Raw genomic sequence first — 23457 nt, 5'->3', positions numbered from 1 at the left:
GTCTTTCTGCGGGACCCTGCCTCAGCCTGCAAATGAGGACAGCAGGTCCTGGGGCCCTTCTGAAAGAGCGTCACTGGAAGATCAGAGTGGAATAATTTTGGTCTTTTAGGTTTATGCACTAAACCACTATATTCAATTAAAACAACAACAAAACGTATATAAACTTTGTAAGTAATCCAGCATAAAATAAAAAATTTATATTTAAAAAACCCGGAAAAATATTATTCACAAATAGTAAAAGAAATAGAAATAAGAAAAATTATTCAACTTTTCTCTAAAATACCTTTTATTATTATTATTTTTAATGAAAATTTACAGACTTTGGATTTCCATTCATTCATTTTTGCACTTTTCTCCCTGCCTACCCCTATCTCCCTCTCCACCCCCCTTCCCCCATTTGCTCTTCTCTTTGAAAAGAAAAATTCTTTCATTGTTATACAATCCCTCCCCCCAAGTCCACTTCACTATGCAGCCTTTGTTCTGGACTCTGTAATCATAATAATACCTAATCATATATCCCCTTTAACAGCTCTCCCTCATCTGTTTCAATGCAGTATACATAATTTATCCCATCTTTCTCAGTCTCCCGCCAACCTCGATGTCAGTTTTACAACAGTGGCAGTATGCAGTATTTGTCCTTTTGTGATCAAGATATTTCACTCAGTATAATGTCCTCCAGGGTCACCCATTTTGAATAATATTGCATGAGTTCCTTGTTTTTCAATGCAGTGCAGTATTCCATTGTGTGAATATACCAGAGCTTCTCTATCCATTCATTGTTGATGTGCACTTGGGTTGTTTCCAACTCTTTGCTATTATGAACAAAGCCACAATAAACATGAGTGTGTATTTATCTGCTTGGGTGACAGTTATGGTCTCTTTGGGGTATATTCCCAGTAGTGGAATTGCTGGGACAAATGCTATTTCTATTTGCAACTTTTTGAGAAAGCGCCATACCGCCTTCCACAGTGGTTGCACCATTTTACACTCCCACCAACAGTGAATAAGGGTTCCAGTTTCTCCACAACCTCACCAGCATTTGTTGTTTGCTGTTCTGTTAAATTTTGCTATTCTTACTGGGGTGAGATGATATCTCACAGTTGTTTTGATAAAATACCTTTTTTAACCTGTTTTTGTATATGTTTTCCAAAGGAGATACAGGCCAAGTTCTGCTCAGAAGGCCAAGTTAGGGCAGGCTGCATTCTCCATCATCTCATCCATGCATGTTCTCTCTTGCTCTTGGTTCTTCTCCAGCAACTTCTCTTTGAATTGTACTATTAGCTTACATTTTAATGGACAGAGATTGTGAACAATTTTGCTTTCATTATTTAAGAAACAACCACCACCCAAGTTTCATCTTTATAGTCTTATGAGAAAAAAGTGAGAAGGTGAGTAAAGGTAACTGTTACAAAGTGATGCAAGAAGAGCGGGTGTTAATCAAACTGATGGTTTAAAAAAAAACAACACAAAAAACTGACTGTTCTGCAACTTTTGGGTAGAAATGAGATTTAAGCACATGAACATTTGGTGGATTTTGCCACCGAGCATCTGTTTCCCATTCTTGCAGATCCCATTTTTGCAGTGGAGTCACCACCCACCCCTCATTGTATAGTCTGGTGAGTTTTAGTCAAGGTCTCCTGTCCTCTTTCATTCGAAGTTACATTCTTGACCCAAACTAGGCCATCAAATGCTCTCTCTGGAATTTGACTCAAGCTAGCAGAGTCTGGTTGAAACACTGACCATTCTTCCCTGCTGCCTTGATGCCAGGGCACTCTAGGGTAGGTTGTATGAGTATGGTGCTCAGGGTAGAGAGTTGTACTATCAACTAGAAAGCACGCAGCTTGGATCCATTAGCTGCTTCATGGGCCAAAGATAGACAGTCTCTTCCCATGTGATTTACAGTCTCTGAAAATCCACTGGAGGCTTAGCTATGAATCAGTTCCAACTCGGCATACAACAACAGCCTAGACCTTAGAAATGTCCTGACTTCTATCTTTGAGAACGCCTGCCTGTTCAGCTTTCCCTTCAGTTCTTCAACCTACCTTTCAAATATAACCTGTCACTTACTACTGTTCATTTTTCAGCTCCATGGCTCCAAGCCCAACATCATAGAAAGAGATATGAGACATGAATAGATAAAATAAAGTCCAAGCCACTAGTAACTGTAGGTATTGGGCTTCTTATTTAAGCTTATGAAACAGGGAATAAAATCTCACAGGGCTGGGCATGTGAATTCAAAGAGATTAAACACCAATTCTAGGAGAGAAGAGAATTTTATTTATGCTCCAGTGAATCCACAGTGCCTGCCATAATACAGAGAAAAGGATCAATAATTATGTTGGCTGGATATCTGAAAATGCTTTGTAAGCCCTAACTAAGACATGAAAAGCTATATTCATTATTCCCAAGAAGAAAAAGGCTGATTTCTATTCTTCCTAACAATGTTTTGTCTTGGTCTTGTTTTGTCTTCCTTTCTTTGAATCTTTACACAAAACAGGATTGCTTTATATTGGCCAATTTGCCAGTTTCTAATGCTTGATTTCCTGAAATGAGAAGCCTGAAATAAGCACAGAGTGGGGTGAGTCTGTTTATAAAATGGAAGAAAGGAGGATATCCTCTCTTCTTTTTGTTCTCAGGACACAAATCCACATCCTCTGTTCTAAAAGTGATACTGAGGGACTGAACTCCACTCATAACTGATCTTCGGTACATTTTTGGAGGCTGTAAATCACACAAGAGGAGACTGGCATCTTTTTTCTTGTGGAGCTGCTGGTGGATTAGAACTGCCAGAGAGGTTCTGCCTTTGGGTTAGCAGTTAAACTTCCTAAGGTCTTCACCAGGAGAGCTCCCTAATGAATCCAACATCAACCGGTTAGGAAATAAATTCAAGGCAGGGCAGGAGCACTGTTCTTTACAGGACAACGATTTCTGAACAGCTGAGGAGCTGTTAACATTCCATAGGTACACTCCCAAGCTTTCCCCTCCAAGAAAAGTTGTTAGGTGCTATGGATTCCTACTCAAGGAAACCCTATATAGAGCAGATTTAAACCCTGATGGATCCTGGATGGGGCCCCCTATTCCAGATACAGGAATTACGGAGGGGAAGATATTATCCTAACTAGTGACGCCAGATGCTTCTGAGTCTGTAAGGTCAACGTGGTACCATCAACACAAGGGGGTAAATGAGAGAGAGATTCGAAGTTTCAGCCTGGGATCAGACCGAAGGAAAAGCCCACTCAGCAGATTCATGTGAAGAGCGCGCCAGAGAAGGCGGGCTACATTTTTGAGGGCGGGATACCAAAAACCCACAATATGAAAAAACAAAAAATAAATTTTAAAAAACAACCTCCTAAAGGGTTGGAGCGGACCTAGAACAGCTCCATCCTCTGATTCATGCTGCCCCCTAGAGGCCTTCTGAGTATCATGGCTCCCTTTCACGGCATTCCTGGTTTACCGGTCAGGATGTTCAGGATGTTTACTGTTGGATCAGAGGGTTCCTATGGATACCTGAGAACCCCGTGCTCCAACTGAACTTGAATGCTGCCCGCTGGGTTGGCGAATCACGAGTCTCTGGAGTTGACCCTTGGCCCCATCACTGGCATTTCTGCGCGCCCCTGCAAAAACCTACTCTTATTGATCAAGCCTGAATATTTGGGGCGAGGGAAAGGTAAACAAAAAAGAAAGAGCCAAAACTAGAAAAAGAAAGTTGCCAGCCACTCCCGTTCTCCCATTTAAGCCTTCGTTGGCTTTTGACTCCCCTCTGCAGCATTCTCCACGGTCTATCCTGGAACTTTTCCTCTTGTCATCTGCAAATAACCCTCTTTTGTCAACGCAATCTCTTCTGTCTCAATCTCCAAACTTTTGGTCCTTCTTCTGCTCTCCTTACGCTAAGGCTCAAGTCACGACAAATGTGAGACCATTTCCTGGATCGCCCAAGACCATAATCTGGGGATGGAGGTGTGGGGTGTGGGGTGCAGGAGTGAATAGGGAGTCCAGGAAAGAGGATTAAGGGGGGAAAGATGGAGGATTCTTCAAGTCTGGTACAGTGTAGGGTTTAGTGCCTATCTGGACCTGAGTCAAGCGGGGTCAACCTGAAATTACTCCAAGACTGCAGTGATGAGACCGGAAGTGGCCAGATGAGGAAGGGTCATTTAAGGACACGGTTCATCATCCTGGCCCGCCCCTGAGGTACCTAGGCCAATCAGAAGCAGCCCCAGCACCGCCTCCTTACAGTACTCTTAGCAGCAACGGTGTAAGAGGCAAGGTCGATTTACATAACCAATCAGAGCGCCACCCTCAGGCGAGACCGCTAAAAAGTAGGATCTGTAGTAGTGAGTATTTGACCATCTTATAGCGAGTGGCCCCGCAACAAAGCAACCAATCAGGAATTGCCAATGAGTTTACGTTACCTCGGTCTCAGTAGGGCCGGCCATCACAATCCTACCCTGCACCACAATCAGACTCGGCAATCGAGGTCTTCATTCCAGTACCTATTCCAGGGCCAGGGGAGGGAATGATTAGACCTTGAAGGCGGAGAAGGCATTAGAAATGTCCCTAAATTACAGCGTCTTCCCTCCTAGGAGTTAAAGGTGTCTTCGTGTCTCTCCAGTCTAGAGTTTGGGTTCAAACGAGGTGTGCAGACGGGGGCTGCAAGAAGGCTCCAAATCAAACACAAAAGTGAATGATTTAGCAATATTATTCAAAATGGTTGACTCTGGAGAACATTATGCTGAGTGAAATATCCCAGTCACAAAAGGACAAATATTACATGATGCCACTGTTGTAGAATGGGACTGTCCTTGGGGTTGGGGAGAGACTGAGTAAGATGGGTTCAATAATGTATACTGCACTGAAACAGAGGAGGGAGAGAACCGTTTAAAAGAGAGATATAGCTGGGTGTTTCTGTCATCACAGGAGACTGGAGCGAGGGCTGCACGGTGGAGGGGACCTGGGGGAGGGTTTGTAAAACAATGAAAGGGTCTTTTCTTTTGCTTTTCCATAATTTTTGGACTCATGCACTTATAACTTGTTAGTCAAATTTGTGTCTTCTAGGTTGCAGCACCCCCATGATGCATCTTCAAGGATATGAACATGTACAGCCAAGCACGGTCAACAAGAGTGCATCTAAATTCCAAGGTCGATTTCCATGGTGGTCTATGTGTTTCCTACTGCCAAAGGGGCCCTTTAGAGTAGTGAGAGAAGATCTTCACCCTGGGACCCACAGCGTCCCTTTTCAGCAGGAGGTGGCTAGGAGAGTGCGCCATCCCCTTTTCCTTGTGACTCAGGGTGGGGTCTCTCTCAGGGAGGAGTGATGGGGAATGGCAAGGGACACACTGACAGAGAGGATTGATCGGAGCTGGCTTTGACAGGCACTGTGGCATTTGGACGGGAGCAGACTGGGGGGGAGGGTAGAGAGAATGGTGCAACGATGAATGAGTGGAGGCCCAGGATCTCTGTAGATGTTTATGAAAATTGGTGGAATATAATTATAGAAGAAAAAAAAAAGTGAATGATTTAGATAAGCTGCCAACCTGGCTTCCCCTTACCAGAAAAGGTCTGAGTGCTGTAGCCCTCCAGTAAGGGGCTGTAACAGCCACAATTAAAGAAAAGGGTGGAGGGAGCTGATGGAGAACTCAAATCAGCTTGAGCGGCTTGAGTCAAGCAGGCTTGTTGGCTGGGTAGTGGCTTGTGTCATGGTAGCACCTGGAACTGTGCCTGAGAATACGCATTCCCAGCCCTTGTTGCATCTGCCATTTTAACCTAATGTCCACTATGTTGTTTACCTGTTAAAATAGTCCTCTCCCTAAAATCCAATGCAGCACCTCTTTGGTCTGAAGTAGCTAGAGGATAAGAGAATACTATCCCTGCCTATTCATTCTGGACATCCACCAGAACAAATGAAAGGTAGCCCTGGGGCAGAGATGGGGCTAGTTGAAAGAAAACAAAGAAGTTAATATTTTGTTGTTGTTATGTGCCGCCTAGTCCCTTGCAACTCATAGCGACTCTATGTACAAAAGCCCTGAAATCTGCTCTATCCTTTGCCAACTTTACTGTCTCTGCCACACCCACCCTCAATTATCCCAGTCCCTGAATCAATGTCTCACTAAGGGTCTTTCTTGCGCAGTCCCTCCACCCTCCCAAGCATGTCCCTCTCCAAGGACTGGTCCCTCCTTGCAACATGCCCAAAGTATGTCAAACGAAGCCTCAGAATGTTTGCCTCCAAGGAGCAGCCTGGCTTCACTCTATCCAGGACGAACCTGTTTGTTCTCCTGGCAATCCATGGTATATTCAATACTCTTCTCCAGCACCACAGCTCACAGGTGCCAATTCTCTATCATCCCTAGTCACTGTCCCAACTCTCTGACACACAGCAAGCAATTGCAAACACTATGGCCTGGATCAGGTGCACCTTACAGTCTGACTGACATCATTGTTCTTTGGTACTTTGGAGAGGTTCCTGACAGCAGACTTTCCCAATATAATTCATCTTTTAATTTCCTGACTGCTGGTACCAAGAGTGTTGACCACGGAGCCAAGCAAACTAAAACTGTTAACAATATCAATCTCTTCACCATCTATAATGCTTAGAATCTTTGCTTTCTTGATGTTGAGCTTCAATCCATATTGAAAGCTGTAGTCCTTGACCTTCTGCAGCAAGTGCTGCAGGTCCTCCTGTTTCAGCAATCAGGATTGTATCATCTGCATAACAGATTGTTGATGAGTCTTCCTCCAATCCTGATGCCACATTTGTTCTTAAATGCCCAGGAGTCAGTTCTAACCTACAGCAGGTCCAGCATAAAATAGAATAAAACACATGATCCTATGTTGTCCTCACAGTCATTGCTGTGTGAGCCCATTGTAGCTAGTGTCAAGCCAGCCTACTGAAGGTCTTCATCTTTTTCGTTGGACCTTTATTTTACCAAGTATGTGTTTCATGTTTACTTCAGACTGACCTTGGACTAACTCATAGGCCAGGAGTGAGTGTGTGTTCAAACTATAAAAATCTTATGACAAAAAGCTCAAGAAATCATTTTGAAACAGTGATTTGGAGGCAGTTTCTCCTTGTCATAAACTCTAAGAGTTGAGGCTTCATACCACAGGACACACACAGGTGACAAAAGTCAAGTGAAACAAGAGATTGAAGCAGTAAATTCTTTACTAGGAGAAGAAATAGCTGTAGGTATTGGGGAGGGAAGTAAATATATACATGAAAAAACTGAAAAAAGATTAAAAAAATTATAAATTTTGGAAGCCCAGGGGAAAATGGTCTTAAGAAACTTAAACACTGGGAGACTGAGAAAGCTAAGGGAGTTCAGCTTATAGTGATGGGTTAAGGTTTTAGGTATGACGGTGGAGTGAGGTATGTCAAGGGCCTAGGAGAGAAGCAGGGGGAGAATTGGAAGGGGTACCCCAGGTATGGGATGGGGTGTAGAAGTCCATAGAGAGGATGTGTCCCAGAGTTCGACACATCAGAAATTGGGCTTGTGCTTTTTGAGTTCCACCATAAGATGATGAATATTGATGAGCTCAGCCCGGGCAGGGAGGGCTCGAAGCTGAGGCTGGGACAGTACCCGGTGGAAGCGATGATAGAGCTGGATCAGCTGGGTCAGTGCTCCCTGGTCAGAGAAAGTCAAGGAGGAACAGACATTACAGTAGTACTAACAATAAAGGTTAGGAATCAAGAGGGTTAGAGCTCATCCAGAACTTTAGCCTGAACTGGCAGTTGAAGATCAAGAGTTGTTTGATCTTCGTTTCCCTTCACCCAAAGGCAAGAGGGGGTGGGAGGAAAAAAAAAGTCAGTTCTGGAATGAGGAAGGTAGAACTGGAGACTGGGAATTGCAGGTCACCTGGATGATACTGGTTCCGTTTCTGAAGTTGGTAAAACTCCTCATTACATCCTGACTCAGAGACTCGACTGATGTTTTCCATGAACTACCAAAGCCACGGATCAGCTGAGTTACTCGGGCTGACAACAGAAAGAAAGAGATGTTGAGAGAGACAAGGCTGCAATCTTTGACTCCAGTAAATCCTCCCCAGTGCACAATCATCTTTTCCATCTAACCCCTTTTCTACCCAGTCTAGTCTTACTTACTCCCCATATGCATCCTATCATTTTTTGTCTTTACACTAACTTTACCATTGCCCCAACAACTACCACACAATCCTCATACCTTCTTCCCCTCGAAGTCTCTCAGCCTGTCCACGCTCAATCAAAGCCTCAGCTTCCTTCACAAAAGCCACCAGACCACCAAAAGGGGGAGACAGTAACTCTTCAATGAACTCCTGGAGAGATAAAGACACACAGGTTCATATGTCTCGGTTCTGGTACCATGGCTGACAAGAAGCTCAGAAGCACACTCCCACAGCAGAATGGCTAAACTTTGGAAAGGACACACATTTGAAGACATTGCTGATCTCATGAAAAGGCGAAAGCCCCAAGGATTCTTTTTTTTTTAGGATTCTCTTTTTTAAAAAAAAAAAGAATTTTTTTAAGAGATACAGAGCAAGACTTTAAACTGAAGTTAAAGGCAGAGAACTAAGGAGATGGAGTCAAGACTAGAACTGGAGGGCTAGGCAGCTGGAAGAGAGACAGGGCTGCCAAGGTACAAATGGCTATGACATCTGCTATATGAGACAGCCTGATGCCACTCTGGAGTGGGGAAGCTTGAGGGAAAACCCTCAAGGGACAAAAATGTAGACCCGGGTAAGTGGCACTTTTTGTGTATTATATATAGGAGGCTTCCTTTTCCTCTGGGGGAAGATATCCTCAGAACCAATGTGGATCTGCAGGACTCCTGCTCAAAAAATGAACTCAAAGAACATCTAACACATAAGAACACAGGCTACCTCAAGAATCAGCAGGAAAAAATAGGCAACCAATTTAGCTTTCCAATATTGAAATTGTCAGATACACAGCTGTGTACTTTGGATTAAATGTTTTTTAGAAAGTAAAGGTGTAAACACAAAGATGCTCAATTGAGCAGAACTATTAAGAGCAAATAGAATTGAGTCTGAGAACAATCTGGAACAAGGGGTGCAATGCATTGTGGGGTGGTCTGGGGGAGTGGGGAGGGAGGTAGAAAATGTGCAACAGTGAATAAAAAAAGGGGAGAAAGAGTAAAAAGGATTAAGTATTTTTCTATGATGTTGCTGGAGAAAAGTACTGAGGACTGCTAGGAAAACAAACAGATTCATCCTGGAAAGGGTTAAACTGGGCAGCTCCGTGGAGGCAAGGATTCTGAGGCTCCGTCTAACATACTTTGGACATGTTGTAAGGAGGAACCAGTCCTTGGAGAGGGACATCATGCTTGATAGGGTGGAGGGACAGTGCAGGAGGGGAAGGCCCTCTATGAGGTGGATTGATTCAGTGACTGGGATAATCAGGATGGGTGTATCAGAAAGGCATCAATTATTGTTCTGTCATCCTTAATTATTGTCTAGACACACTGCAACCAACTGAGAAGACAACGGCCTAGATTAGTCTCTAGACTGACATCATTGCTCTTTAGCACTCTTGAGAAGTCTCTGACAGATTTTCCCAGTGCGATTCATCTCCTGATTGCCTGACTAATGGTTTCAAAGGTAATGACTGTGGATCTGAACAAGATGAAATTGTTAACACGTTGCAGCACACTTTTTAAATTGACGGCTGTGCTTAGAAACACATTTGCTGTCATTTGCGGCAACATGTTAACTTCAATGTTTTCTCCATTTATCATGATACTTCCCATTGGCCCAGTGGTGAGGATCTTTGTTTTCTTGATGCTGAGATGTAGTCCATATTGAAGGCTGCAGTACTTGATGTTTTGCAGCAAATGCTTGAAGTCTTCCTCAGTTTCAGCGAGCAAGGTTTTGCAGCCTGCATAAGGCAGATTTTTAATGAGTCTTCCACCAATCCTGACACCACATTCTTCATAAAGTAAGCCTCCTGAATGATTGATTCAGTATATACATTAAAAAGGTATGAAGAAAGGATGTACCCAATGACAGAAGCTCAATAGATAGAAACCAAGTTTTAACAGATTTCAAGGGAGAAATTGGCAACTCCACAATATGAGGGACAGAATGACTAGAAAGAAACTCAACAATGACACCGAAGAACTAAGCAATCTGATTAACAAACTAGATTTTGTTAACATATAAATACCATACCACCCAACAAGAGCACAAAATACATTCTTCTCCAGGGCACAGTATAGACCAAATGTTGGGTCATGAAGCAAGACTAGACTCAACGAACTTAAAGACTTTAAAATACTGCAAATCTTTTCAGATCACAACGCTATGTATTAAAGAAATACAAAACAGCATAAAATGTCATCTCACCTTGGTAATATAGCAATGTTTAACAAGAAAGCAAAAACAAATGCTGGCAAGGAAGAGACTGGAACTCTCACACACTGCTGATGGAAATCTACAATAATGCAACCATTAGGGAAAGCAGTTTGATGTTTCCTTAGAAAGTTGGGAAGAGAAATAATATTCGATTCAATAATTCCACTCCTAGGTATATACATCCTAGAAATAAGAACTGTGACACAAGCAGATATATTCACACCTATATTTATGACAGCAAAGATCTGGAAACAACCCAAGTGTCCATCAACAGACAAGAAGACTGTTATTCATCCTTAAAAAAATTATCAAGAACTTGTGAAATGCTGTGCAACATGGATGAATTTAGAACAAATTCTGCTGACTGACAGTTACAAAATGACAATTATTGTAGAAAACCACTAATATAAAAAGAGAAGGAAAGGTTTATACAGAGAAGTATATTTGGGATGGTGAACAAGGATGAGAAAGAAGGAAAAGGAGTAAAAATTGACATGCTAGGTGAAGGGAGAGGTAATATACAGTAAGATTTTTATTAGACATTATAATAAATGAATTAATAAATTATAATTAATGTTATGAATCCAAATACCTTTACATGAATGAACGAAAAACCAGTATGAGTTGTAAACTTTCATGAAAAAAAGGCAGCTAGAGAAGATAGATTCCCTACACATGAACAATAATTAGAATATTTTAAGTCAGAAAGCAATGGAAAAGCATAAATATTTAGAGAATGTGACTTTTAACCTGGAATTTGATAGAAAATAAGCAAAACTATTTTCCCCAAAACAAAGATGAAGTAGAGACAAATATACACAAACAAAATCAGTTTACTACCAATAGACTTTCACTAAAGGAAGGAATAGTAAACAAATAAAATTATAAACAAGCATGCAGACCCAAATAAGCACAATCACCATTGGATAAAAAAAGTGAGTCATTCAACTGTACTTATATTAATAAAAAATTATAGATAGGTTACAAGAATGAGAAAAGGTAGGAAAAGGGAATAAAAATCAATGGTGGGTAAAGGGAAAGGCAATATACAATAAAAGGTTGACTGGAGATTGTAATTAATTCATTAGTCAATATCATTCATGTTATAAAAGGGAGCCTATTGTTCATCTCAATATTGTAAATTCTCAGTATTTCCCAAGTTGATGTACAGATTTAATGCTATATCAAATTCCTGATGGATTTATGGTTATTCCAAACTCCTGAGAAGTTAGGAGTTTTTTAAACTCCTGAATGGGTTATAAAATTGATATGTAAAAGAAAACTGTCAAGAACAGTCTTTAAAAAAAACTAACTAGTATAGAACATATCACTACTATCACATGTAAGCAAAATCTTGCTGTAGATTACCAAAAATGACTGGAACAGTACATTGAGAGAGAATTGTAAAAACGTAATCTGGATTTAGAGTTCAGAATGAAAGATGCATAGTGGAGTGGACTGGGGGAGGGGCAAGAATTGTATAACAGTGAAAGTTGTTTTTTTTTTAATTTTCAGAGAGAAAAGCCAACTAGGGGGAGGGGTGGGCAGGGAGGAAAGTGTGCAACAATGAATGAATGGAAATTAAAAGTCTCTATAAATTTTCATTAAAATTTAAAAAAGTAATCTGGATTTAGAAGCGCCTGTGGCACTAGGAATATCATTACTAATGTCAGATGGATCATGGCTGAAAGTAGAGTATCAGAAGGCTGTCTATCTGTGTTTTATTGACTATGCAAAGGCATTTGACTATGTGGATCACAACAAACCACAGTTAACAATTAAGAAGAATGGGAATCCCAGAACATCTGATTGCTTTCATGCAAAACCTGTATGTAGTCCGAGAAGCTGTTGTCCAACACAAAGAAATGCTCAAAAATCACTGGCAATAAGAGAGAGGCAAATCAAAACCACAATGAGATATCACCTTACCCTAATAGCAGTGGCAGAGCTTAGCAAGGCAGCAAGTAAAAAATGTTGAAGAGGATGTAGTGAGATATGAACTGTTATACATTGCAGTGGGATTGTAAAATGGTACTATCACTCTGGAAGACAATCTGGTGTTTCCTCAAAAAGCTGAACATAGAAATTCCATATGACCCAGCTATTCCACTGCTTGGAATATACCCTGTGAAAATGAGAACTGAGGCACAAACAAAGAATTGTACACTATTGTTCATAGCAACATTATTCACCATAACAAGAACATGGCAAGAGACCAAATACTCAACCAAAATGGAATGGATTGAGAAATTATGGTACATTCACACAATGAAATACTATGCAGCATGCAGGAGCAATGATTTTGTAAATTACTACCTACCTTGGGAGGGACTGGAGAGCAGAATCATGCTAAGGGAACTAACTCAGTCTCATAAAGACAAATATATTTCTGTTTAAGACCATTATTGTAGAATGAGTACAAGGATCCAAGGAGGGCATAGGGGGTTCTTAATCATAGCATCACAAAATTTGATGGGTGGAGGGAGGGTTGGGTAAAGGAAAGGGGAAATATCCAGTGTGAAAAACAATATAAAATTTAAAAAAATGTAAAAAAAGCAGCAGCAGCAGCTGTTGTCCAAATAGAGCACAGGAACACTGCACAGTTAAAAAATCAAGAAAGGAGTGCATCAGTGTATCGTTTCTCTATACCTTTTCATCTATACAAGCTGAACAGATCATTCAGAAGGCTGGATATTATGAAGAAGAATGTGGCATCAGGATGGTAGGAAGACTCATCAAGTTATCCAGATGACACAACTCTGCTCGCTGAAACTGAGGAAGACTTGAAGCATTTGCTGTAGAACATCAAAGACTGTAGCCTTCAATTTGGATTGCATCTCAACTTCAAGAAAACAAAGACCTTTACCACTGGGCCAATAGGAAGTATCATGACAGATGGAGAAACAACTGAAGTTGTTAATGATTTCCTCTTGCTTTGATATATAATCAACACTTTTGGCACCAGCAATCAGGAAATCAGAAGACAATGGGAAAATCTGCTGTTAGGGACCTCTCCAGAGTGCGAAAGAGCAACAATGTCAGTCCAGAGACATATGCACCTGACCAGACCATGGTTTTCTCAATTGCTTGCTTTGCATCTGATAGCTAAGGATGAGAGAAGAAGCATCAAGTTTGAGTTGTGATGCTGGAGAAGAGTATTAAATATATACCATAGACTGCCAAAAGAACAAACAGGTTTGTCCCGGAAAGGGTGAAACCAGGTTGCTCTTTGGAGGTAAGGATTTTGAAGCTTTGTCTCACATACTCTGGGCATGTTGCCAGGAGGGTCCAATACTTGGAGAAGGACATCCTGCTTGGAAGGGCAGATCAGTGCAGAAGAGGAAGACCCTGGATAGATGGACTGACACAGTGACTATGGCAATGGGATCAGGTGTATGAAAGAAGATGAGGTTGGCTCAAGAGAAGCCAAGGTTCAGAGCTATTGTTCAGAGGGTCACTATGAGTTGTTGTCGACGGGGTGTTAACAACAACAGTCTAGACACTGATGAAAAAGATGATTAAACTTGCCCTATAATGTATGATAAGTAAAGTTATTGTAGGCATAGCCGAATTAATCAAATGAATAGAATAGGGCAAGACAGACATCTTTGTGAAACTTTGCTATATGACAGAGATAGATTAAGCAGAGAAAAAATTGTGTATAAATGGTCTGGGTCAATCATTACTAATATAAAGAAAGAACTCGGTTCCTATCTCATATTACATCAAAATCAATCCCAGAAGATTTGCGACTAAAAATACTAGGGAGAAGAAAGTATATAGTATTATTCAGATCTTAGTAGGGTGAAGAATTTCTTAAATAAGATACAAAACTAAGACTGACAAACCAAATTACATTAAAATTATGCATTTCTGTTTACAAAACCCACTAGCACTCAGCTGATTTCAAATCATAGAGTCTCTCCATCTGGTTTCCAAGCCTGGAAATCTTTATGGGAGGAGACTCCCTTTCTTTCTTCTGTGAGTGGCTAGCAAATTCAAACCTCTGATCTTTTGGTTAAGAACCCAACACATTACAAACTATACCACCAGGGCTCTGTTCATCAAAAGGAAAAGACTAAACTGAAAATTTAAGACATCAAAATAAAAACATTAAAAGAATTAAGATTGGATGCCATCAAATATTTGCTATCCATATAACCCAGAAGAGATTGCTATATGTAATATATAAAGAACTCTTACTAATAAAAAAGGAAAAATATAAGTAATCTCATTTTAAAATTTAAAAACTTTTATTTTTCATAATTAAGTTTTTTTTTAAAAATAATAACTTTTTTTTTTAACGTGTGTACCGTCAAATTGGATCTGACTGGTACAGGAGGCGACTGTTTCTCCTTCTTCAGCAGAGCATCTGGTGGATTTGAACCACGCACCTCTGCAATTGCAGTGCAGTTTCCTACCACTAGGCCACCAGAGCTCGCCTAAATAATAACTTTTAATTTTTTCAATTAAAAAAATCTAGAACAGAAATACTTGTATGGCCACTGAATATTTGAAATAATGGTCAATCTCATTAGTAACTTTGCATAGTCATTTTGGCACCAGTAGCCAGGAAATCAAAAAACGTATTGCCATGGGAAAGTCTGCTGTTAGGGACCTCTCCAAAGTACTGAAGAGCAATGGTATCTCTCTAGAGACTAAGGCGCGTCTGATATAGGCCATGGTCTTTGCAATCACTTGTTATGCATCAGAGAGTTGGACAATGACTAGAAGAATAGAAGAATTGATGCCTTTGAGGTGTGGTGCTGGAGAAGAGTACTGAATGTACCATGGACTGCTAAGAAAACAAACAGATTCACCCTGGAGAGGGTTAAACCAGGCTGCTCCTTGGAGGCAAGGATTCTGGGTCTTTGTCTGACATACTTTGGACATGTTGTAAGGAGGGACAGGTCCTTGAAGAGGGACATCATGCTTGGGAGGGTAAAGGGACGGCACAAGAGGGGAAGACCCTCTATGAGGTGGATTGATTCAGTGACTGGGGTAATCGGGATGGGTGTGTCAGAGGCAATGAGATTGGCACAGGATAGAGCGGAGTTTAGGGCTGTTGTACATAGGGTCGCTATGAGTCGCAAGCAACTCGATGGCACATAACAAGAACAACAACAACAACAACAACAACAACAACTCTTAACCCAAAGGCTGCACCTCTGCCAGTTTGACTCTACCAGCTGCTCTGAGAAAGATGGGAAGTCTCCTCCCATTGAAATTCACAGCCTCCGAAACCCAATGGTGTGTCGCTGTGAGTTGTCAGAATTAGCTTGTTGGCAGTGAGTGAGTGAATAAAGTTAACACTGGCAACCTGTAGTCAGCAAGTGAATTTCCACTAATGGGGGAGGAACAAAACAGAAGAACGGTGAGTACAGCTAACAACTTCAAGAGTCAATGTTAAAGAAGTGTAAACATAGAAACTGTTGAGCTGGTATATGATTTGCTGTATACTGTGTATATCACAAGAATAAAAAAATTGTACATTTATATGCTAAGGTCTACTGAGTGCCACCACTACATGCATACATGGCAAGCAAATAACAGCACACAGACCTGTTCCTCTCTTTTCCCCATATCCATACCTGTGTCCGTGCATTAAGTAGCTGCTGGAAACTTTCAACTTCTTTGCTGTCATCTGCAGCCCGCTCCTGAGGAGAGACAAAGAGAAATCTCAAGCTTGGGGAGAAGAGGCCTTCATTCAGGATATTCCCTTAATACCACATTTAGTGAACATGGTCAGACATTGTGCCGCACTCCAAGAATAAAACATTGACCAAGACAGGCATACTCTCTGCCTTCACAAAGCTAACATGGTCATGGAGGAAATGGAATCATCTAGTATGAGAGAGAGGAGGTCGCCATTACCATTAACACGCCCAGCATCATGTCATAGTTGTTGATCAGAAACACAAGCTGTTCCTTCCTTGAGGAGAACTCAGCTGCCACTCGGAGGACAAAGTTCTCCACCTCCACCTGAAAACAACAAAAGGAGGTGCGGACAGGAGAGGGCAGGCTCCAGCCCTCCTCCAACGCCTGCCCACACCAGCAGTCCATCTGGACTTGGAGGTCTCTCTTGTCCCCATTACCTGTAGCTGTCCCAGGAGTTGCATCGTCCGCTCATTGGGAATTGTCTGATTGATACTGACAAGAGCAGAAGAAAACTCTGCATATCGGCGAGTGATCTGGAGGAAAGAAGGTAGAAAGAAAATCCTATCAGCCTCCTGGCCCAACTCCCTTGCAGCCAGACAACAAGGCTTCCCTTTGACTCTTGTCTCTAATCCCTTCTGCCAACAGCACCCAATCCACCCTGAGTTTGGTCACATTCTCAAACTACTCCCTCACAACATGGCTAAGTAACCACTCAGGCCTGCAACCATGACCCTGGCCAATTCCCATGATGTGGGAATGGGTAAAGGCTGGAGCCCAGCAATTCAGGAACCCCTTTGCCACTGTGCCCTCCCTTACATAGTGGGGCCGCGTATCCAGTCCTCCAAGACGTTGAGGGTCCGTGCTTCGGACACTCTGGACATTCATCTCCAGGATCAGCTCAAACCGAGGCCACAGCAAGGCAAGCACTTGTTCCCAATACCTGTGGGCTTAAACAAAATCAGAGATTAGGTGGCAAGGAAGATCAGAAGGGAGGTAGAGCACAGGGGAGGCCCAGTCTAACACTGGGGCATCCTTCAGAATACGGGTTGAGGGTGGCAGAGGTTTGAGGAGGAGAGGTATGAAAAGTGAGTCAAAGCAGCAGTCCTGCCTCAGAGACAGATGAACAAGGGCCAATGATACCAATCTGCAGGAGCCCAAGAGGTCAAAGGAATTGTGTTAAGGATAAAAGCTCAAGGCAAGATGGGACCAACGACCAGAATTCAAGTGACCTGTCCAGGGCAGGAACATCCCTCTTTGTGGCAATGTTGCGGAATCGAAGGACGATGTGGATACAGAGGAAAACAGCAATGGCATCATAGCAGTCCGCAAGATAGGACTCCAAGTGTTTCTGTGATTTAGGGACAAGCAGAGAATAGGAAGAGAACATTTGCTAGTTTGTCATCCCCAGTGGCTGTGGATGAATATGTGTATTTCTCTGGGATGAAGAGCAGTGGCAGAGAAGGAAGATATAGACCTAAAAGTTAAAGGGTCCCCCCTTTTCTATCCCCTCGGGTCTATGTTTATGAAAGCTCAGAAATGGCAGAATTTAGAGCTGAGAACGGCCCAGGAGTTGGATAAACAAGTTTAAGGAACATTTCATTTTCCAGTGCCATTTCCTGGGTGTGAATAGTCAAAAGAGGTGGTCTCAGGGACTCCATGTGGTCACACTATGAGCAACTCACAGCCACCGAGCCAGAAACAACTCATAGCTGACCCTCCTTTGGGTTTCAAAAGCTGCAAATCACACAGAAGCAGAGTATCCACCTTTCTCTCAGAGGTGCTAGTGGATTCAAACCACCAGAGAGACATGGCCTTTGGGTTAGCAGCACAATTCCTTACAGACTGCAGCACCCGAGCTCCCTGTCTGCGAGCAATGGAAACACAAGCCTAAAACTGTTTTGGAGAGAGGAACCCTGCTCTCAACACTACTGTAGTTATGAGCGCACCCACCACCATGCTGATGAGAACAGGACAAAGGAGTCTTAAGAGCACAGGAGAAACGGATCTTACCAACGTCATGCTGAGTGTTCGGCCCATCACAGCATGGAAGAGGTCATGTGCGGCGGGGCCAGACACAGCAAAGAACTCACAGATGAAAAGATATTCACGGCAGGAGTTGTCTAGGAGGGCATAGTGTTGACTGCGGAAGAGGGCTTCAAATGGATACTGGAAGAGGAATCGGTTAAGAAGTGAGCCAGAAAGGATGGCACCCAATGTCAATCCCCCATGTGTGTAGCCAGATGCTCAGAAAACCTGGGTAACGGGAGATGGAGACCCTGCCCGTCATCTCATCCCTATCTGACGCAAGGCCTGGCTGTGGAACAGAATCCTGAAACGGGCACTGAGGAGGTGGTGTAGAAAAAGGAGCCCCAGAAGCAGCACCTACGCAACTTGCATCCACCCCAATACCTGTCTCATGACACAGCATTCCCCTTACCTTATCTCTTTCCTCTCATGCCCTCAAGTCAAGGTTCTTAACCCTTTCACCTTAGCACACCAAAGGCTTTAGAGACAATTACTTACAGGGCTAAGAAAATCTATATACAGTAACTGAAGGACAGCAAGCTTTGCCCTGAGGCCCAGTTCCCCAGCCCTGGTGCTGACCCAAGTCCAGAGAATTCCTTTACATTGAAGCTTGTTCTTCCCCTTACCCTCTGCTCTCCCCGCTGGGCTGTATGGGGTACCAGGATGGGGGCTTCAAGTTCAGTAGGAGAGATGACAGAGCCACGGGTCCCCAAAGTGAAAATGGTGTTCCTGCTGCGAAGTGATGGCTTTGAGAAGAATCGTGCAAAGGATCACAGTCAAGGAAAACAATGAGACCACAAATGGACCCTAAAACTCACTGCTATTTTGACTCAAGATACAATTTAAAAAGAACTAAAAAAAAAAGTTTCAATACTTCTAGGGGCCCTGGAAGGCAGGGGTGACCTAGATGTTTCTTAGCACGCTAAGTGCTGGCTCTGAAAATGGACTTCAGAGTGTGCACAAATCCCGAGATCATACAAAACACTATGTATCAAGATCATATATGCATTTTTCTGAAGAGACCATCTTGTTGTGGCTGTGAGCCATGGAGTTGGAACTGACCCACAGCTGACCCTCCAAGGCGTTTTCAGAAGCAGCAGATCACACAGGAGGAGACTGCTCATCCTTCTCCCTCAGAGCAGTTAGTGGATTTGAACCCCACGCCTTCTGGATTGCAGTGCAGCTTCTTACCACAAAGCCACCAGAGTTTTCCTACCAAAAAACCTAAGAAGCAGTGAACGGAGTCAGATGGAGCTAGAAGTTCTCTCTCTCTTTCAAAGACCTAGCACAGAGGTTCTCCAGTTCAAGGATATCTTTCTTTGCGGTGTCCTCCACCCCCATTAGATCATCTTTCTCAGCAACCTCCTCATACTAGATAAAACAGAAAAGAAAGCTGGTAAGTACCTCTTCCCACAGAATAATAAAAAAATCCCTCTCCATGTGGTTCCTCCCTGTCCAGTGTCCCCTCCTCTCAGTTCATGTGCTCGGGCATACCCTCCTTGGCCTCACCTGCACCTTCATGAGCCGCCCCAGGTAAGAACGGTAGTAGGACAGGTAGATCTTGCTCAGTGTTTCCACATACTCGTCCCTGATCTCCTTCGCCGTTGCTCGCTCATTGCCCAGCAAGAACTGATAGAAGAACCTGGAGGACCAAGGATAGGTCAGTCTCTCTGCCCACCCAGAGACCAGATGCCCACAAGCCTAGAGGCCACCCTGTGCCCTTCTTCAGTTTCTGACCTGTACTTCAGTAGGGCCGTCTGAGGGATTTGATAGTTGGTCATTGGTTTTCGGAAGGAATAAATCTTCTGGAGAATGAACTCTCGAATCTTTGTCACTGCCTGGATATGGGGGACCAAACACAGGGCATGAAACTCTTTGGGAGGAACTGGAGAAGAGTATTGAGAATACCATGGACTGCTAGGAAAACAAACAGATTTGTCCTGGAAAGGGTTAAACCGGGTGGCTCCTTGGAGGCAAGGATTCTGAGGCTCCATCTAACATACTTTGGACATGTTGTGAGGAGAGACCGGTCCTTAGAGAGGGACATCATGCTTGGGAGGGTGGAGGGACAGCGCAGGAGAGGAAGGCCCTCTATGAGGTGGATTGATTCAGTGACTGGGATAATTGGGATGGGAGTGTCAGAGACAGTGCGATTGGCACAGGACAGAGCAGAGTTTAGGGCTGTTGTACATAAGGTCGCTATGAGTCGCAGGCGACTCGACGGCACTTAACAACAACAACAACAAAGGAAGCATATAGTGACTATAGCAATGGGCTCAGGTATATCAGAATGAGGATGGCACAGGATAGGGCAAGGTTCAGGTCTGTGGTTCACATAGTCACAACGAGTCATAGTCGACATGACAGGATCTAACAACCTAATAACAGTAACAAGGAGAAGCAAGAGATATTAAATATAGAATGTGGGGAATAACTCTACCATATTTTTTAAGCTTTTCAGAGGAACTCAGAGAACTAAAAATGATTACCTATGCTTGGTACAGACAGGGTGAAGTTCCTGGGACAGGTTTCAGAGCTCTGCCAGAGAAATTCAGGTAGATTGTTAAGGAGGGAGCTTCTCCTATTCCCTACCTTTAGCCGGAGCCGGTCGAGCACACCTCTGACATCCGCACAAGCCGCCGTGCCCCTAGCCTCTTGCTCTCTGACTGCAGCTGCCTTGGCATCCAGCTCCTGTAACTGCTCCAGAAACCTGGGCTCTGTCACTGGAGCCTCCAGAATTGCCCTGGGTAGCAGGAAGGAGTAAAGTAAGTTAGGGTTAGATCCGGATATTCCTAGATTAAATACAAACCACACTTTATACTCAACTTCTGTCTTCTGCACCATTTTATACTGGTTTCATGCAGTCTGGCTATATGTACAAAGTGTTCTGTTCCCAGACTCTGCACATAAGCCTTAGATCCCCTCACTACACATCTGAACATGGATGATTCCTCATCTTTGGTTAAAGCACATATCACAGTTGGAATAGACTGTCAACTCACCCACCAACCTCTGGTCGGCTCCTGATGATGAGGATCTAGCAGATCCATATTGTAGGTGGGGTAGGTGCCCTAGTCTCGACCTGCCATAAACATTGCAACCCTTCAAACTGGTGACTCACGTGACTAGGGCAGAGGGTACCACCAGACCATCGACAAGCTCGCCAAGTTTTCCCCGAACTGCCTGACGGTTTCGAAGACGAATGTTCATGGCTCCTGACTGTTCCTGAAGTGTACGGATCTCAGAGCTGATGGAGCTAAGGTCACTCTGGAAAGCTCCCAACATCTGCTCCATGCGCTGGGGAGTGAGGGGGGCAGCACATGAAACACTACAGAGTTGGCAGGGGACAAGCAGGTCACTTAATTTTCTCAGTGAAGTACCCAGTACCTATCAGACTGAGGGTTGGGGGTAATGAGGAAAGATATATTATCAACTATAGTAATGACAATGAAAAAGGTTACTGAGATCATCCTGAAAACGACTATAACCTGCTGTCTCTTCCTAAGGCCAATAACCCAAAATATGGTACCAAAAGCTTTGGTCCAACTCAGGGTTATTAGGAGTCACAAGTCATGGTTACTAACCTCAAGAACAGCATCACAGGCTGTAATCTGGTTGTGCAGAGATGCTATGTTTTCACTTTCTTGGATATCTGACCCACAAAAAGTCAAGGGGCCTTATGATGAAGATACAAAGAATCCCAGACAAGTAGGAGTTCTGTGATTTCTCCCTAAGGTAACAGAAACCTCAGAGAAATAGTAGCCCTACCTGGGCTATCTGCGTCCCATCTTACAACACCCCACTGTCAATAACAACACCTCTGCCCTCTGCTGGAGGATACAATCTCGGATAGACTTCTGCTCAATCTGCTGGAGCTCCAGTTCCACCTGCTTTGAATAGTGACGAAGGTCCACACCCTACGAGAACATAAAGATGAAATCACAGCAAAGAAACACTTAGACAGAGTCAACAAAGGGACAAAGAGTGATATATCAGGTTGATGTCAGGAGAACAAGAATCCCCCCCTTTTCTTTGCGGGGAGGGTTGGTGAGGGAGCAGATTAGTACAGTTGAAAGTCTCACCGTTTTAAGAGCTTCCTTTACTAACTCATCCTCCAGATTTGCCTGAATATGAACTGGAAACAGAAAGTTAGCATTAAGGGCTCAGTTCCACAGCAGCTTGTACCCACACCAATCCCTACCTTATTCCTTCCAGCACCTACTCTCTCTTAGATCATAGGCAGTCCAGTCTACAACAACCCTGAGCCATCACTTACCATCCACTTCATCCAAGATAAATTCATCAGAAGTGATGTCCAACTCTCCAAGTTGCAGTGGCTCCTGGAGCCCAGGACCACTACCCTGGGGTGTGAGTGATGGGAGGGAAGAGACAAAATCAACCTATTCTTATCAAATTGATTCTAACTCAGTGACTAGAAAGGGAAAATGTAATAAGGAGTACAAGTGGGAGGACAAAATATAATAGGATGTCCTCAATCCTCTAAGAAGGAAAATGTGTCTTTTAAAAACAAATATGTGATGAGTCAAAAATTTCCCCGAGTCTTATTCTGTACCCCACATACTTGGGGCGTAGGAACAAGAACTATATGACAAAACAGGCAGGCAATTCATGAAGAGTGTGCAGGTATCTGATGAAAATTAGGAGTTGTTCTGAATTAAGCAGATCTAACAATTACATTTTGGACTTTCAAACCCTTGCAATTTATTGTATTGCATCATGATCCCTTTCAGGAGCCCCAGTCTCTCTAGAAACGTTAGCTAAAACTTAAGACTGTTTATCTGCGTGCCAGATGTCATTTTTACATATATTGATTAATTAATGTAATCCTCACAACAACCTACGTGGCAGTACAATTATTTTGTCGCCTTTCAGGAGAAAGAACGTGGTTAATATGCTTAAAATAACAGCATATAGGTAGCCTAAGTGGAACGCGAATCATGTTTTTAACCTTTAATGTATATGTTTAATGCAATGTTTCCTTACTCAATCCCCAAACCTATATTGGTTGAGGTGATATCCCCTGGAACCTGAGTCATCGTTATTCTGATTTTCGATCAGGTTCAGGTGCGATCCCAAAAAGATGGGATGACGAGCGAAGGTTTGTGTCACCGGTAACTGCTGAGCTCCCACCCTTTTATGCCTAAACTCAGTTCTGGACTTCCTGACACTACGAGGTCCGGTGAAGCTCCAGAAAGGAGACCGCCCCGAGTTCTCACCAGCGGGCCCTCTTCTTCTTCCATATCCGAAGCCCCAGCCCGCAACACCAGCTCCCGGGCAGCTGCCGCCATGGTTGCAGCAGCAGCCATTACACACAGCCTCACTTCCGGCAGCTGTCAGTCTCATAAATCCGTTCCAGAGTCTCTTCTACAACGCAAAACAGTTCCAGGTAATTGAGTTAGATTGTTTCACTCCAGTCCT

At 43.1% G+C, this 23457-nt stretch overlaps 1 protein-coding gene across 2 annotated transcripts; it reads right to left on the bottom strand.

Moving 5' to 3' along the window:
* Window positions 1-7247: 7247 nt before the first annotated feature.
* On the bottom strand, window positions 7248-23345 carry VPS52 (vacuolar protein sorting 52 homolog (S. cerevisiae)). Of its 2 annotated transcripts, XM_006882093.1 has the most exons (20): window positions 23256-23345; window positions 22295-22379; window positions 22101-22153; window positions 21860-21935; window positions 21603-21670; window positions 21140-21315; window positions 20611-20761; window positions 19756-19856; window positions 19528-19660; window positions 19332-19389; window positions 18645-18778; window positions 18004-18159; window positions 17223-17341; window positions 16810-16933; window positions 16431-16526; window positions 16210-16317; window positions 15927-15992; window positions 8172-8283; window positions 7848-7966; window positions 7248-7616 (listed from the first exon to the last, which is right to left on the bottom strand). In XM_006882093.1, the coding sequence occupies exons 1-20, from the start codon at window positions 23343-23345 to the stop codon at window positions 7470-7472; spliced, it is 2172 nt and encodes a 723-aa protein (XP_006882155.1). In that variant the 3' UTR covers window positions 7248-7469. The 2 variants fall into 2 exon arrangements, with proteins under 2 accessions (XP_006882155.1, XP_006882156.1); XM_006882094.1 differs by lacking the exons at window positions 22101-22153; window positions 23256-23345 and having other exon boundaries at window positions 7470-7616; window positions 22295-22369.
* Window positions 23346-23457: the final 112 nt, after the last annotated feature.

The sequence above is a fragment of the Elephantulus edwardii genome, unplaced genomic scaffold (genome assembly GCF_000299155.1).
Source record: "Elephantulus edwardii isolate Elephantulus edwardi_28Jun2011 unplaced genomic scaffold, EleEdw1.0 scaffold00017, whole genome shotgun sequence".
Classification (NCBI taxonomy): domain Eukaryota; kingdom Metazoa; phylum Chordata; class Mammalia; order Macroscelidea; family Macroscelididae; genus Elephantulus; species Elephantulus edwardii.
This window is presented reverse-complemented; position numbering and strand designations above follow the sequence as displayed.

What these genes read in the sequence shown, in the direction of transcription:
- VPS52 (XM_006882093.1), bottom strand. Translation starts at nt 23,345, where the DNA reads ATGGCTGCTGCTGCAACCATGGCGGCAGCTGCCCGGGAGCTGGTGTTG. An exon ending in TAAAGGAAGCTCTTAAAACG is followed by an intron (nt 21,936 to 22,100) that starts GTGAGACTTTCA and finishes ATGTTCTCGTAG; the next exon opens with GGTGTGGACCTTCGTCACTA. An exon ending in CCCAGCGGGGAGAGCAGAGG is followed by an intron (nt 18,160 to 18,644) that starts GTAAGGGGAAGA and finishes TTCCTCTTCCAG; the next exon opens with TATCCATTTGAAGCCCTCTT.